This window comes from Cyprinus carpio, chromosome B12, assembly GCF_018340385.1.
Source record: "Cyprinus carpio isolate SPL01 chromosome B12, ASM1834038v1, whole genome shotgun sequence".
Classification (NCBI taxonomy): domain Eukaryota; kingdom Metazoa; phylum Chordata; class Actinopteri; order Cypriniformes; family Cyprinidae; genus Cyprinus; species Cyprinus carpio.
The window spans coordinates 5,912,393-5,930,960 of NC_056608.1; the positions used below are offsets into that span (position 1 = coordinate 5,912,393).

An 18,568-nucleotide genomic window follows, 5' to 3' on the forward strand; every position below is an offset into this window, starting at 1 on the left:
AAATATATACAGGTGGAGCTAGGGAAGGTGGGGGGTTTCTGAAGCGTGCTGCTACTACAGCAAGAACTCGCCAAGTATTTGAATGTTAATCAGCGAGCTCATTGGCTACCGATACAGGAGAGAACCAATTAGCTGTGCCATCTGATGATCTAATTATGTCAGATTGAGTTAGACCTATACGTCTGCGCCATCTAGAGTTTCATGCCAGAACTTTGGATGTATATATATATATAAAGGAAATGTTGAATTATTTGGACAGTTGTCTACCTGCAGTCCAACTCTGATCTTCTTGGTGAGCGCACCCTCAGGGAAGGAGGCCTGGACCAGAGGTACTGTCATGCTGGACAGGACCCCTCCATCTGGACCCATTTGATTACTCTCCTGTTTGATCCGTGATACCACCGCAAAGTATTGTGGGAAATCCTTTGTGATGATCCGGCAGATACGCTTCTTCTCCAGATCTGCTGTGCTGTCAAGCTCTGTAGAATAACCAAGTATTATGTGAGATTGATTTCAAGAAGCATTTAAATGACATATTTTACAGAAGCAAACAAAAACTAGTATTTTTAATTTCCCAAAGGAAATGTGAGTGGTGTTTGCCTATGCAAAAGTTAGCATCATGATGCTACAGTCTTGCAGTGGTGATAAATGTGCTGCTATGTGGTTGTAATGAATGTGTTACTCAAATGTTCATTTAATTTTAACACATTTGTGTATGGCACATGCTGTCTCTAAATTGTATTGTTTGTAAATATCTAGGCATTATATCAGACATTGGCCATTCTGCCTTCTAAATATTGCCATCAACTCTGAAAAACTCACATCTGTCGAGCACATATCAACACTCAGTGTAGGCTTGTCTGAATCTCATGCACTAGCAAGGTCAGTGACAGTGCAAATTTAATAATCATCATTTTACCTTCATCCATGCCATTGAGGAGCTCAACGAGGTCTTCAGATTTGCAGTCATAATGATGCTCTTTCCAGGTCTCACCGTTTTCGCTCCTGAGCATAATGAGCTCTCGCTCTTTCCCTCTCATAGACCCAAAATGAGGGATCTCCACAATCACAGGGCTGTGAAAAGACATGGCAAGCCTTTATCAGTGGAACCTCTCAGACTAATAAATGCGAGACGATGGGACACACAAATGCTAATGATGACTTTAGAAAACGGCGATGACGAACATTTATGGAACATTAGTGCAAAAGAGGGGCACTTGGCAAATGCATCTGATATTAATAAAGGTAAACTTTAGTGGTTTCTTTTATAAACCCAAGAGGACAGATGCAGAAATGATTTTATCAATGTTTTAGTGTAGCATAACGGTTTTTAATTATTATATATATATTTTTTTTTTACCAAGCGTCACTGCTTCATGCTTAAAAATTAAATCTTTCAAACACCAAGTCAGATGCAAAATAAAGATGCACAAAATCCTATTCTTGTTTCTTATTTTCATTAAAATATTTAACAAGATAAATTCACTTTCAGACAGCAAAGTTTATAATATGCATATATATTTGTTTAAATCTTGTGATATTTCAACTTGAATACACCGTAAAAGTAATAGTGAGCTAACATTAAAATAGATGAACAGATGTTTAAGAACAAGACAAGGCTTAAGGAAATGTGTAAATTTGGCAAAAAATGCCCTTTTGAAACAAGCAAAACACCTAATAGAGCAAAACAATTCTAAAACTATTGCCAGTGGGATAAAATAATTTAAGAATTCTTTAAACAAGTACTACAGTATATCTAGCCAATGGAAATATGAATTGACAATACTAATCAGAAATGCTTATAAAATGATCAAGCATTAGGCAACCTTAGTGCATTTTAAGAAATTATAAGTTCAGAAATTAACTTACTGTATGTGGTCTTATTTCAAACATTATATCTAATAATATATTCTTATTTCACAGAAATAAGAAATTTCACACTTATTTCTTTAATTCCCAGGAAACACATATGCTGACAGAATGTGCACTTCAGGTCAAATGAGTACATTTAAGTTAATCGGTCTTGGATTATAAGTACAAAACCCATCAAGGTGGATAAAACAGGCATGTGATCAGCTAGAGACAAAAAAAGAAGAAAAGTCCCACAACCACCCAAACAACTCACTCACCCCCACCACTCATTATTAAAAATATATAATTTAACACATTAAAAAATATAAATCTTATATTGTAAAAATACACACTGTCCTGTAAAAAATAAAAAAGCAGCATTTAATAATCATGAAAACAATTTAATAATATATTATAATAAAGTACTATAATATATTATAGAAAAGTATATAGAATTATTATTATTATTAAAGTACCTGCCAAAAGTCTGTAAACATTACAATTATTAATGATTTTGGAATAACTATCTTCTGCTCATCAAGGCTGAATTTATTTGATCAAAATAATAATAAAAAAAATAATAAAAAAATAAATCTTGTGAAATATTATTACAAATACAAAAAAAGTTTTCAATTTTAATACATTATAAAATGTAATATTATTCCTGTGATGCAAAGCAAATTGTCTTCATCATTACTCCAGTTTTCAGTGTCGCATGATCTTTTAGAAATCATTACAATTTATTTGACTTTCAAGAAACATTTCTGATTATTATCAATGTTGAAAACAATTTTGCTGCTTCATATTTTGTGTGGAAATGATGATGAACTTTTTTTTTCAGGATTTTTCGATAAATATAGAGTTTAATGAACAGTATTTATTTGCATTTATCAAATATATTAATTAAATTTGTTATTGCATTTATTAAATAGAAATCATTTTAAATGTCTTCATTTAAATATTAAGCAGCAAAACCGTTTCTAACATTTATAATAATGAGAAATGTTTCTTGAGCAGCAAATCAGCATATTAGAATGATTTCTGAAAGATTATGTGACACTGAAACTTCTTTGTAGACAACAACAGATTTACAAACGTTTCTAAAGACGAATGTTGCGTTCCCAAATGCAAATTAAAGCAGCTCAAACCAAGCGCGGCACTTACAGTGAATCACAATTAAAAACAGTACTGTAACAGCAGACATGTAGCGCGTCACACTAAATACTATTATATAATTACAGCACAACCGTTGTGAATTTTATGACAGCACAACCAATCTCAAATTCCCACCGCCATTCATAAAAAGTCACCAGGTCGAGTAACACGTTTCAGCGATGATTCTGCTCGCGTTTGGTGCTTTGAATCATTTGAACGCTTTAACTGTCCTGCAGATGGTGCCGCGACCTCATACAGCGCTCTCAGGACCATTCCGTCCTGATGTTTCTTTTCGCAGTTTATTTTGAGGTAATAGCTTAAGGCCATTTGCGCTATTTCAATCATCCCCCCGCACCCCCAAAAAAACCATCGGATCTATGCGAATCACATCACACGGTCCGTCCCTCAGAGGTCGGAAAATACGGAAATTCCGTATTTCTATGGAAAAATCACATCCCTGATAAAAGTGTGAATGCTATTCATTTCTTTATTTAAGACAATCTTACATTAAGAATTTGCTTCTTATTTTAAGATGAGTCTATATTTGTTTTTCTTATCCAAGATTCAAATGCTCAAAACAAGGTGAATCATTTTAATTGCAAAACTGCAGTCTTCACAGTAATTGTCTAATTTTTAAGCATTTCTGTCTAGGTTTAAAATCAATTAATATTATTTGTGGCAACAAATGTATGTTTTTTTTTTTTCTATATCCCATTGGTAGGTTCTACATAAGAAAACTCTTGCTGTATTTTCTATTTAAGTGAGATTTGCTTGTATTAAGATGGGCATTTTCTGCAGTTTGGGGCATTTACTAAAAATGAATGCGACCTGTTCTGGCCAATACATTATAGGCCCTCTTCTAATATGGAGCAATAAAATCAAATAGCTCATGTTACACAATGGATAAAAACAGTAACATCAGACAAACATGAAATCATGGAAGAAAACATTTAATGTGCAGACAGAGAAGGTACCATGGAAAATGTCATGCCTGAAGGCCCCAGACTCAGACCCACTAGAACTGTGAGTTAAACAGGGCATATTAGACACTAAAAGGCCTAATCCAAATACAATATAAACTGCTCGAGAACATTCTGAGAGTGACCCTTCACTTAAATAAACACTGATACCTTCTCTAAAACTAAAAGGTCAAACGAAACTCTTTCTTAGCATAAAAACACAGGGCTAAGGCAGCAGCCATGACTGCAGACACTCATGCTCACCAAGCACTGCATAACCAGCCCAAACAGCCAGTATGGGTCACTTTCAGCAATGTGTACATTCACTGAAAGCTAAAAGGAAAAGGTGTAGATGAACGTAAAGGAGGAAACAAAGGAAACATCAGCTATGGCGTCAATAAAAGTAGTAGTTGAAATCAACATGAAGTGCTGTGACTTCACTAAGCACACACTCCTACCCAGAAAATTTTGTTCCCCGTGGCCCGAGCTGCAGGATTCGGCTAATGTAGCTCTCGCCCTCACTAAGAGGAGGGGGTTTTCGAGGTAGATGGAGTTTACTGAATTATATCCATGCAGCATTTAGAGGAACAAAAAGGAGGAACAACTTGTCATTCGTGCAGGATGGGAGACTAGCCCTAGCGCTGTAATGTTTTAGTGAGCTATTGCGCACCCTATTCCAAGTACAGCGGCTTGTTCCAAAACCCTGTGAGCTTTCTTGCATCTAACATGCATCCAAAATGTAAGTTATCTGGAACACTCACAAGCAACAACTCATATGTACAAACAGGGCACAGGAGACTCGACTAACAATTTATTTCAGCAGGGTTTGCTGTTAGACTGCTGTAAATCTAACAGTGTGGTGCTCTAATAAACATTAAATACATCAACACACAAACAATGGCTTAAACAGTACATTTGAATTAGTTTGGACTATTTTTATTGAATACATTTTCTCTAGCTTTGTCCAATGGATTCTGGGATTGTATTCTTCATGTGGAAGGACAGATTTTGGCCAAAACGTAATAATCTCAGAAGGTAGCAATCCTTTTTTTTTTCTTCTTTTTTTTCTAGAACATTCCTAGGACATCTTAAGGCAAGGCACTACAAACAAAGCTATTTATTTTATTTTATTATTAGAATTTTTAATGCAATGGTCTATTTTTTTGATTTTGCTTCCAAAACATTCTCAGACTAATGCAAAGAAAAACTTGTTTTAGTACACTTTATCTGCTTGCATCTTTAGAATTCAACTATGACTCAATATGACTTCTATTTTTTCTGATGCATTGAGCTGGAAATCTTTAATTAAGTGGCACTTACAAACTTTAGTTTTATTCCTGACTATATTCTGAAGGTTTATAAGGAGGGTTTCATATAACTTTTGTTTAATTTATAGGCCTATAACATTTTATTTCTAAAAATATGGTGATTTTTTCTGGCTGTTTAAAGTATTTTCTGATTTATAGAATGAAAAAAAAGATATCAAAAATCCTGTCTGTAAAAATTATTTCATATGTCAACAAAATTACATTATCCAAAATACTTTATCCAATGTATAGATTTCTGTTCTGGAAATGAACGCAAATTGATGCCTACATAATTAGAAATAAATTAAGCTTTTGCTTATTAAAATAAATAAATAAATAAATCAGAAAAAAAAATTAATTAAAAACAAGCTATACCAAACATAAAACATAATTAAAATAAGGTATATTTCACCCAAACCTGTACGAGTTTGTTTCTTCAGCTGAGCACAAAAGAAAACCAATTGATGGCAGCCACTGAATTCCATAGTAAAAATACTGTTTGATTAACTTCTTTTGTGTTCCGCAGAACTTGAGCATGAGTAAATGACAAAATATTTACATTTTGGCTGAACTTTCCCTTTAATGCACTGTGGTTAACCAACAGGGGAAAGTACGATGATGGCTATTTAAAAATAAAAATGATTACCCAATTCACCTGTGGTGCCTGGCCTTAAAATATTGATTATGTAGCCAGCTCACCAAGATCTAGAACAGAGCCGATATGTGTCATTTTAAAACACTCTGACGACCTGCAGGATCCGACTGTAGGAAATAGAATTAAGGAGAGGGTAAAGTCAAGGTGCTTTACTTGTATATTGCTGAGTCAGTGTCACGTAACAGGGCATTGGCATGATAACAGTGATGGGCAAAGCCGCTCTGTATCACTGCTGAAACACTTCACAGACACACACTACCAAACACAGATGGTTTCCATGGAAATGATAAGAAAAGCTGGAGTGAAACAGTCATGAAGGTGAAACCTACCCCAGAAACTGAGCCCCCGCTGGGCCCACCTCCACCAGCCGGCTCGCCAGCCCCTCTCCCTCCACCATGGGCGGCAGGGATGCCAGCTTGTGTCTCTTGACCAGACGGCACGTGATACGTGTTGGCGCAGTGCACTTGCGAGGTGGGATGATGATGCGCATGCCATTGTGGCGACTTCCTCGCATGGAACCGCCACGGGCGTCCACCATGAAGCTCACCAAAAACCTGTGGAAGGAAAATGATCCAATAAGAGAAGATAAAGAGAGATTCAGCATCTTACAGGCTCTCACAGATGAATTGTCCCATGCTGTGACAAAAACACACTCACAAACAAATTTCAGAGAGAAAATCAGAGAAGAAGAAGTGATCTGGAATCATTCCATGCACCTGGTGAGAAGTTAGTGAGGTACACAATGTGGTCGGATATTTAGGCATTGTATTAACAAAGACAGTTACAATTAGTTTACAGTAAAGGATCAGAATTCAACAAAACTGTTAACGTGTTGCATTGTAAAGCTTTTATTTGTATTTGTATTGCTAAACATTTTAAGTATATACTGTAGAATAAAAAAACAATAAGTGACAAGGATATACATGTGTACTGTACAGCAGGTATTGGGGTTTGTGAAAATGTTATCAAATAGTGATCTATACAGATACTGTATATTGGCCTGGGCTGTGTTTCCCTAGAAGTTGAGTTGAGAACAGCAACAACACAAACACAGGGAGGAAAAACTGTGATAACATGATCAACCGTCACCTGTTGTCATACTGAAGGGGTGAGGGAGAAATGCTGCAAAGAAACAAGTGGAATAGGGAATATGGGAAAAAAAATTATAAGAACTTTAATATTAGCACTAACACATTTTAATGTGATTTTAAACCACTGAAATGCAAGAAAAGAACTCATGTGATGTGCAAATATCCAAAGCACATTCACAAAAAGCCGTCTCTTATACAGTGTGCAAATACTTAGTTGAGTTCTCTTTTGCATCTTCTTGCACTTGACTGGACAAATACCCACAAAATATCAAAATATGTCAAAATACCCTCGTAAACACAGGCGGTTTTGTCTTAAGTGATGTAAACAGTTGAGAAAGAAAGGCATGTGTAACAGTATATTAGACCTGTGCTTTAGGTCTTAAAGTGATAGCAGCCTAATACTCCTGCTACTGTATGTGCCACAGAAGGCACAGAATAAATATGTTTGATATCTAAATGTTTGACTTGATATCTAAAACTATGAATCGGAAATGATAATCATAATTGGAATTGGAATCACTCAAATTCAAACGATACCCCACCCTACCCCCAATTCCCTGTTTTATTCTGGTCCCTAGAAATAGATCCCGCATGTAATATATGTATGCAGGATTTTTTCGTTTTTCATCTACCAAAAATCAGAGTAATAGCACACTTCTACAGTGTCACAAATGAGATAAAATTTGCACTGAATTTTAAAGCAAAATCAAAGAACAAACATATAAATGTGATGCCTTTTTGAACAAAATCAGGCCAAAAAACGAAGTACAAAGCTCAAAACAGTTTGCCAAGGTTAACTTTTTGAAAAAGTTTTAAGTTTAAGAATAGTAGTGGTGATGTTGGCTTTACCCTGAATGGACGGGGCTGGAGACCAGGTTCACGTTGTCCAGAGTTTCTGGCGTCCAGCTACAGCGCCTCATCGAGTTTGCGTTGTAATCTTTTGCTAAAGTCAGGTGCTGAAACACAAAACAAGCTTGTTCAGAACTGAACATACTACTCATATTTCCATTCACTGCGGTTCTGTGGCAAACCACGGTAAATGGCCAGGGCTTTCAGTCCTCTCATATGATACTGAGACTCTGCGCTCTGCTATTAACAGCTCAACCACACAATTATCACCTCGTCTTGTGGTCAATGATGACAATCACAATCAACAAAACAACATGCAGGAGAAATATTTCTACGTGGTTGAAGATAATGGAAGAAACCCCCGATGCAAGACCAAAACAGCCAAAACAATATGAAAAGCTAAGCTATAAAAATTCAACAGATAGAGAAAGGAAAGTATCTGGACTGAAAAGCAGGACATAAAAGAACAGTAAATGCATCTTGTGGAGCAAAGCTTATGTTTGCCTGCATTGGGTTGTGGATTAAGAAACAATGCAGAATTCCTCAATGCATTTTATACCTTAAAATGAGAGTCAACAAGGGTGGGCATTTCTCTACAGACCCCCTGAAGCGTTTGAAGAGAAGAGACAGATTCTGAATCACTCCAAATGCACTGATCAACAGTGATAGACACAATGACTTCAAGATCCTTAACAATAAAGTGGAACTTTTCACTCTCATCATATATTTCACTGTGTGCTGAATAGTGCTGTAATAAAATCATATCTGCAATTTCTGGATTTTTTTTGGCCCACCAATTCCTTATTTGCAATTATTTCCTTATTCCTTACTCAGTACTCAGAACTTTACGTACATACTGCATAGTCAAGTATATTTCTGGCCTTTGGTGTGCTTTGAACTTTTGGTTTAGTAATTTTCACAGCAATCTCCTATTAACTTAAATTATTTGACTTTTCATCACTCAAAATATTCAGATATTGATTATACCACTGTCATATTTGCATACTGAATTGTGATTGGCTTTTATCAAACATCTGTGTTACCTCTTGAGAATAATATGTGTTCTTGATTGCATTAAATGTGCTTCAAAACTTAAAAGTATATATTTAAAAGCTGTACATGCAGATAATAAAATATTATTCAAATAAAAGGCCACTTAAGTGCACTTAAAGTAATTTTTTTCACTAATATTTAAACTGTAGTGTCTTTTTTAATATTCCATTTTATTATATGTTAAATGTACTAAATTGCAGCTGCATTATTACAAATGTGTAGTAACAAATATATTTCAATACATGACAAAAGTTTAAAAAAAAATGTCACAATTAAAGTTTAGATATTATGATGCTTGTCAGTTCATTCAGCTATATATTTTAACCATATTTCAAAGACAATACAAGTAATTATGGTATAACATAAAGATGTGTTTAAAAAGCACAGTTCAACTGTTAAATGCATTTGACATAAATTTAAACTATAATATAATAGAATAATATGTAACTATAATAGTATTTTTATTTACTTGTAAAGTAAAGTAAGTGCAATTAAGCGTCCATGAATATTACATTCAGTTACAGTACATAAATTTTTTTTTTTTTACTAGAATATATATATATATATATATATATATATATATATATATATTATATATATATATATATATATATATATAGATATATATATATATATATATATATTTCTTTTCACAAGGGATTTTTTTTTTTTTACTAGAGTTTTAAAGTATATTAAGTACTCTTTTTATTAGGTATGATAAAGTGTACTTCTTTTCACAAGGGAAATAGTTCATAAATGGGGTTTAAGTCTCAAATCAATCTTTCTGTCTATAGATTTGAAATTGAAATAAAAATAGTTTAACCAAAGAAATTGCTGCCGTGAAAACGGCAATAACATAATACCATGATAATACCATGGTGTTTTGCTATATACACTGAGACTGAACAATTACTGTATTCATATATTACAGTATATACATGGTACTTCAAAAAAAAAATGGCACTAACACTTTTTTTTTTTTTAGTGAGGACTTGTATTCCTTCAGCAAATGAGAATATAGTTTAGAGTCAGGTATGCTGAGTTAAATTGGTGCTGAGAACATTATGGTCTGGGTGCTTTTAATTGTTCAAATTCCCAAATTATGATTTTCCACATGATATAAAACTCAAAACACCTCAAAAGACAGCACAAATGCAACACAGAATCTGAAAACTCAAGGAAAAAGAGGGCGTACCGTGTCCTTGTTCGGCGCCAGGATCTCTTCAATCATCATGCTGTCACGGGTGAAGGAGCTCCGGTTGAGTGTGTTGGACCTATCTGAACTGAAGGAGCGCAGACTGTTGGCATTGACATTAATACCATACAGTGCGGGGGAGTGACAGTGAAATACACACAAAACACAGACACACACACACACACAAAACAAAACAAAAACACTCATTAATCCATGCAACTTCCAGGGAAATCGATGCACAATAGCCAAAACAAGGATCGAATCCACAAGAGAGACATTTTTAGTGGTGTGATGGGTTAGACGTTAAGAGAAAACAGGAGAATAGATGCCTAGAGATGAATTAACAGATGTGCAGCATCTTAAATGATACGCTGGTGAATATTTGTTATGACTGAATGAATGAGACACAAATGTGTGCCAGACTGTTTTTCAAAACTTTGCAATTGGTACTTAGTTAAACCCCACTGTTATTAACACATCACGAGACAAACTTTTGCGCTTTTATAAAGTAAATCTATAAGGAAGATCTGTGTGTTTTAAAATGAAATGGAGATTACAGAAATACATTTTATTGACAGAGGACTTATAATAGTTGGAGAGGATAAACATGGTACTTCTTTCTTTTCCAAATCTTTAAATACATGCAGAACATCAGTAAGAAAATCTACATGATTAAATTTATGCATTGATTGGGCACTGTGGTAAATTCTATCCAATACAACAAGATGATCATATTAATAATCAGTCTATAATGCTGGCTGATTATCTAACGATGTTATGATTTTGTATAGATAAAAATAAAACACTTAAAAATACGTCTTTTAAATATTTCAATGGAATTTTAGGCATCAGAATTATAAAGTACGATAAAGATACAGATTTCCTAAAAATGTTATTAATTAATTAAATTTAACTTAAAATTATTAAATTATTAGCATTTTTAAAGATCAACTTTAACTTTAAACGTTAGATAATGGTATATACATGAAATACATACAAAATCAGTCAATAGTAATAAACTTAAAGATTAGAATGCTGTGCATCACTGAAATGCATTCATTCCAGCATTTAAGAATATTATATAAAAATAATATCCAGTCAATTTTTTACTGCTCTTTGAGCACATCTGTTGCAGAAAACCTACCATTCATATGGGACATTCTCTAAAGCTGTTTGAGAGTAACAATAAATAATGGAGCGGAGCTAGCAAATGAACAATTATATAAAATGGTACTGAAGCTAAAACAGATCTGGAAGTTGTTTATTGTATCTTGACTCATTTCTATTCGCAGTATTTTCTTGACTTCATTTCTATTTGTAGCAAGGCCAGGTGCATTAATGCAGACTGAGCTAACATGCGAGTGCTCTTTCCAAAGGCTGTGCCCAATCAGAAATCAATATGACGCGGGTTCTCAGTTCACAGCAAAATCTGGCACTGCCTGACTGCCAAAGGAGAATCTGTTTCTTGTGAGCGTGTACTGTGAGTTTGTGAGTATGCAGATTTAGATGGATGAAATTTGATTCAGCTGATGAGGCTCTTCATGCATCCCTGGAAGCTACATTAAGAAACTATTTTGTACAGTAACTGGACTCAAGGGGACAAAAACTCAAAATGTTTACGACAATCAAACCTGAAAAAAAAGAAAAACTTGACAAATAAGGTTCACACACCAAACCTAAAATCGAAATGAAACCATAGTCCACAGACAGCAAGAATGTGTATACTTCATCTAATGAAAAACAATGTACAAAGCACGGTACACAACAACGTTCCATGGTTTCAGAATGATTCGGGAAATAGGATGGGAAGGGTCGGAAGCATCATGCCCTCTTACCTGACTTTAGGACTATGATGATTGTTTGGAATGGAAGAGGAAGAACAGAGGAAATTGAAGGCAACGAATCAGAAATGCAGTGGCTGAATGAGTCAGACTCATGTCTGGGGCTGCATTGTGCTGTACTCTCACACACACACTAATTAACTGAGGCTTTACTCCTCTTTTCCTCTTTAATTCATTAGGACGTGATATTTGGCATATGTAAAGAAAAGAACACAGTCAGGATACCCTAAACACGAAAGAAGTTATCAATAAGTTATCATGAATTATGTCTATAACTCAAGCAATTCTCCGTATGACAACTGAACATCACTTCCCCAACACTTGTGCCTTTATGATCCTACAGTTATGTTTATGGTGCTGCTACATTTGTCATTCCTTGCAAAACTCCAGGTCCCATGCCAGAATCCCATGACTCCCATGAGATGAAAAAAAATAATCTGCATCACATCACACAACACCCGAAGAGAGCGTTTCTTAAAGGAACAGACACAAAGAACGGCCAATTTATTCCATAAAGCATTTATACAATATGTATGTATAAGGGAGCGACAATAGCCGATAGTGATAGGCTGATAATTATCTAATTATCTTCTTGCTATGGCCAACTGCAATAAATAAATGTAGAAATTTATACTACTTTATCTTAAATTAGAATATAAAAACACTAAAACTACAATAAATAATTTTCTGAATGAAAATAAATTATAAATAAATAATAGGAAAAAGTAAAGTAAGACATTAGAAATTTAATAATAATAATAAAAAAAATGTTAAGATTTTGATTAATCAATGCCCATGATTAATTAAATATAGGCATTTAATATTGGGCAATAAATATGCAATACTGGATTATGCTGATAAATAAATAATAAATAAAAATCATAATATATAATAGAACAAAAAAAAGAATCAATACAATAAATGAAAAATATCAGCCAAAAAACAATATGATGAATGCCTAAAAAACACGGTATGGCCCCTTTAAAGAATAAAGCAAAAAGAGAGTCACATGGCAACATATGACATCCAAACCAAGCATTTCTATCACATGATTCTTGTTTTCACGGAGACATGATTTACTTTCAAAACATAAAATCCGCTTTTACACCCTAATGTCAAGTCATTAGATAAAAAGTGTCCTCTCAGTGACAAATGCTATTATTGAACATGATTGTAATTTCCTGTTTTGTGGCTTGCGTGCACAGTACTGTGAAATCTCACTCAACTCTTTTGATTATTGAATGTGGTCAAATTTCTGTTTGTCGGAGAGAAAATCCCCTGAAGCGAGTTACATGTAGGTTAAAAATTAGCTACGGCCTTCTCACTCAACAGCACATGGTACTGAATCAAAAGATGACAGCAGGCGGCCAACACACATGTAAATAAAGAGTGTACCGCCTCTAGATAAGACAGGAATCAGGAACTAACAGCTGGGTGCTGTGGCCATGAATACTCTCCATTCAGAAACCAGATCTTTTAGATGATAGTTATTGTGAGTGAATATTCTTCAAGACATCTAATTTTGTTTTACAGGGGAAAAACAGTCACATGGGTCAGGAACAACATGAGGACATGTGAACTTTCCCTTTAAATGGTCTAACATGTTCTCATATCTTATGTGGTCTGTTAACCTGGTCCAACAGTCCAGATATTGTGAAATGCTGTCATCCAAATACCTAATCTATGTTTATTAATCCTAAACTATATTAGTACTGATACTTATGTACAGCATGATTCCTATAGATATACTGATGTTAAGAGTATGACTAAATTGTCAAAACTTCATGTCTCAGAACTTGTGGGGCTTGAAGCTAAAACCTTTTACAATTAAAAAATATTTAGACCCAAATGTATGTATTAAAATTGTAAATCAAATTTCCATAATTGATATTACAAGAAACGAAATAATAAACTGTGTGATACATATTAGTCAATCTGCACTCACAAAAAAATAAAAAATAAAACACAAGTTTATTATTAACTATTTGCATTTATTTGATTTTAAGTAATCGCATTTTCAAAATAATTTTTTGGGGGTTTTAATTGTTAAAACAATTACATTTATTCAGTACAAAAGCATGAACGTGATCAAAATATGGCTAACAAGAAATATTTAATGAGTTAAAATTGATGAGATTTAAATTAATTTATTTATTCATGCTAAATATATAAACCTGGTTATTGTTTATTTAAAACAAATTCATTTTATTATTATTATTATTATTATTAATTAAATCCTACCTATTTTATTCATGTATGAGTGACAAATAAGCATCACATTAAGTTTTTTTGTTAAAACAATATAATTCAAATGGATGGAAAATATATATCCAATTCAAATACATAAATCACAAATTTAGGCCTGAATATTTTTTTGAGCACTGTAGCACCTACAGCTTTACATGGAGTTTACCATGCTGAAAGCAGTAACAGATGAAGTGTAATTTTCACTGTTTAGATGTCACTGTCTGCATGTGGTGAGGGTTGGTTACCTGGCCGTACGGGCCCCCACGCTGAATCCCACGTATCCTTCCTGAGGGAGAGAGTCGTCTCCGAGCTCTCGCAGGTCTTGTGGTCCCAGGTACTTGTCTGTGTCTCCTGTCATCGCATCTTCACCTGTTAGCAAAAGAAAGAATTACTACACCCTCCAGAGACACCCTGACCCTATAAAGTCAACATGAATGACATTCAAAACCCATTTAACTTCCGTCATGTTTTTCATTTTTCTTTGGAAAAATGTGCACCAATGAATCATGGGGAGTGAGACGAAGTAAATAGGGTACATTTTGATTTCATGTTGGCGTTAAGAATGAATGGCTGGACCAAAATGCCCCACACCAATCCCGCATCAGTCACTGGCACATTTCCCGAACTCTTTCATAGCTGCAGATTCATGCAATTTTTGTTTAGATTTTATTATTATAAGTCGAGAAATGTAAGCAAGGCACTTAGAGAACATCAAGACCATATGTTGCAGGCTGCAGCGCGCTCATGGTGACCATAAATCTGTTTTTAATATGCATCCCTGACAAGACAGATTCAAACAGGCCATCCATCCTCAGAAGCTGCAGTTAATGGACACTACAGCAGAGCAGCAGTGAAGTGGGTCACAGAAGCAGAGAGAGGGAGACTAGAATGCAGAGAAAGGAAGAGGAAGGCTACGGTTGCGTTGCAAGTAAAAGCACCCAATTATGATTTGATGAATTTTGAGGAGAATTTTCACATGACCTACATGCTAATACTAATACTTATTATAATAAAACATATATTCAATCTTTGAATATATATTAATCATTTCTAATAAATACAGTAGAACTATAAATATATGTGAACTTTTATATAAACATTTTACATAAGATTACAAGATTTATATTAAACATATATTAAATATTTATATGTTTCTGTATAATACATAATAAAACTAATGAATTATTTGATCTAAAGGCATCTATAATACTATAATACAAAAAGACCATGTCAATACAATATACAAATAACTGCAAGAAATATGACCAATCATAATTCAGCATGCAAATCAAAACTTTGCAAACAATAACAAAGAAAGTGCAAGTAACACATTGGATTAAAAGTGACATTTTGTAGTAGATAAACTAATATTGTAAAATGGAAAACTCTTGCAAATAATCTAATAGAACCAATAATCTCATAAAAAAAGAAAACATTTAAAGTATATACCTAATATTGCAAAAATGACAAAACAAATGAATCCTAAATTTCTTTAAAAAACATTCAGTTAAAAAAGAAAGAAAAAAAGAGTATAAAAGTATAAACAATATAACAGTAAAATTACATTGTAAAAAAATAAAAATCTCACCTATTAAAATTTGTTTTGTATCTATAAATCGATGTATATACTGTAGCTTAGTTCAGTTAAATAATATAAATAATAATTTTAAATAATGTTTTTGACCAGTTAATTTACATGTTAACATTTTTTTTACTTCATATCTTAAATTATACACAAACCAAAATGAGTCTAAATGTCTGTTTGTTCTTTTGAATGTTGAATGTCTGTTTGGGCTGAATTAAATGCATAAATTCAAAACATTTAAAGTTAAATATTTAGAACAAACTCTAGCCAGAATGTATGATCAGTGTTGAATCAGATTTATTTCCACTTTTGGAAGTGACCCAGTATCAACATAATTAGTTTTCTGTTCACATTGTCATTCACAAAATAGCTCTGTCACATAATGTTTACATAAAAACCATAATTGGGCCACATTCAACTATGCTGTGAATGCAGGTTAGAAGAGAGATTGGGGAACACAACATTTCACCATTATTAAATCGTGGAATGTCCCAAAACTCTCTTTCAAGCAAACACACACAATAATTAAATCGTGAAATGTCCTAAAAAGAAACCCAAATCTGTTCTGCCTCTTACACAATAAAGCAATTCACTAGCACCCTGAACACTAACTAATATTAGGTAGTTAACAGGTCAGCAAAACCTTTCTAACAAGTGGTGAGTGAACACAGCACACACTTTTACCAAGATCATTAGAAATGTTACAGCCTTAAAAAGAACATTTACTTTAATTAAGGATGTCCCGGAAAGGTTAAAGCAAACTTCTAGTCACTTCTAGTAAGTAAACTTAAACACACAGACACAGATAACCTTGTTCTCACACTTCAGCTTCCCTACAACTTCTAAAACTATTGTGTTGTGTGTTTTTTGGACAGCGTGATCGAATCAGTAACAGCCATTCGTGAAAAACAAGATCTCTTACACTGAACAGCCAAATCCATCCTTCATCTTCACACCAGCTTTAAAAATATTTACACGTCCTCTTTGTCCTCTTTCTCTTCCAGAAGCCACACTTCCTCAATACGGTAAACTCCAAACGGCACGATTACTACCACATGTCCACTACGGCCCTGTCCACAGTGTCTGAAACGATCCAGTTGCCTCTATCTGTGCGCGTTCACACAGTCACACACACACCCCTCTGCTGCGGCCTGACAGGACGCTCAAACAGCGAGGGGCCGGCGTGAGTCTGATCTGTGTGAGGCCATCGCGGGAGCGAGTGTGGTGATCAGATCTCAGCATTCCTCAAGCCCCAGGAGCCTCCAGCTGGGGTGGGACACAATAGAAGTGGAAGGGGGCGTATTTCTATGGTAATTTGTGCTGGTGCCGAGGTGCTCTGTGTAATTAGACCCTGTTCAACAGAGGGACAACAAAGGAGCACTTCTACAGGCAGCAGAGCAAATAGTAAAAAAGGAGGGAGACCAATGGAAAAAGACCGCCTGCCACCTGACCGCGGCCCCTCGGGAACAACGTGCTTGAGCTGCCAGAGTACAAACTCCAGGAACTCACAAACTCCTGTTCCGTTCGGGAATCACTGAACACATTGCAACACCTGTTAATAATACCTACAATTTTAAAGTTGGCATGAAATGAAAAATCACTATCACTTGTATTTATTTATTTATTTTACCTCACAAGTCGTCACATCTGGACATTCCAGTGAAAACTACTGACTTCCCTCTGGTTACGTATGCAAGACTTAAGCTCATGTTCGTCTTCCCTCCACTTTTGAGTGCCATGCCCACATCTCAAAATCCAATCAACAACCGATAAATAGAACCAAGTTATATATATGACTCAGTGATATAAATGACTCATTCATACATTCACATTCCCACCCTACAATTTTTGTCTTTATAATCCATTACACTTTGATGTACGTGTGCGTCAAAATATGGAAGATCTGTCAATACTTTTGTTTCATTGCAAATTTAACATGTTAATGTAGAATACAAATTTTAGAGATCTGCAGAAAAATGCAGCAACTAATCTGATTTAGTTTTAACCAATTTTATCTTATTTTATGGTGTTAGTTTAATACCCTTGCAGGCTGCATGCAAAAACCAACAAGCATGACCAGGGTATTCTGATTAACACACACACACACACACACAAAAGATTATTTTATTGAACCAGAGAAAAAAATTAGGTGAACCCAGAATATATAAGAACGCAAGGCACACAGTTTCAGTGATTGAAACAGTAATAGTAGGTGCTGTAGTTTGTTCAGTTATCGTTGTCTTTCTTCTTTTGAGATGTGATCTAAATATTCGTGGCTTGAAACACCTGGAAAATTGTGCTATAGTTCTATGGATGTTAGAAAACTTTGAATAGTGCACAGAGGAAAAAAATTATACTACATTTTATTTTGGTAAGTGGTTGCAAACAATTTATTTTAGCTACATTTAAATTAAAAAAAAAAAAATTGAAAGTCGGTCACTAAACTAAATTTGTTTATTTAAATGTAGCTAAAATAAATTGATTGCAACCACTTACCTTAAAAAAATTTAGTAAATTCAATTAATCACTTTTTTCAGTGTTGCATATTAGAGTGAAACGAATGCTAAAGCTTCTCAAACACCTTGACTCAAGATTACAGAAAAATTGTGATTGAATTTTTTTTATATACTAGATGCTGCAATAACTTGTGCTCAATAAGATCAAGACAATGTGTATTAACAAAATAAATATCTTCAATTTTGATTTTCTATTGATAGATAAAAGCAAACGTAAAAGAAAACGTAAACATGGACTTTAAATGTAAGATACTGGTGCTGTTG

The 18,568-nt window shown here is 34.3% G+C and overlaps 1 protein-coding gene across 48 annotated transcripts in view; it reads right to left on the bottom strand.

Annotated features, from left to right (window-relative positions):
* The window catches only part of LOC109100368 (ankyrin-3-like), a 161,914-nt gene that overhangs the window by 23,261 nt on the left and 120,085 nt on the right, over window positions 1-18,568 (bottom strand). For 21 of the 48 annotated variants that reach the window (XM_042735050.1, XM_042735063.1, XM_042735032.1 and 18 more), the window contains 9 exons: window positions 14,449-14,572; window positions 11,951-11,962; window positions 10,116-10,218; window positions 8,427-8,471; window positions 7,868-7,974; window positions 7,017-7,049; window positions 6,257-6,481; window positions 920-1,074; window positions 268-479 (listed from right to left, as the gene is read on the bottom strand). In XM_042735050.1, the coding sequence (XP_042590984.1) occupies window positions 268-479; window positions 920-1,074; window positions 6,257-6,481; window positions 7,017-7,049; window positions 7,868-7,974; window positions 8,427-8,471; window positions 10,116-10,218; window positions 11,951-11,962; window positions 14,449-14,572 (1,016 nt within the window). Of the gene's footprint in view, window positions 1-267; window positions 480-919; window positions 1,075-6,256; window positions 6,482-7,016; window positions 7,050-7,867; window positions 7,975-8,426; window positions 8,472-10,115; window positions 10,219-11,950; window positions 11,963-14,448; window positions 14,573-16,710; window positions 17,628-18,568 lie in introns of those variants that run through there. The other 27 variants (XM_042735060.1, XM_042735057.1, XM_042735059.1 and 24 more) reach the window with 14 other exon arrangements.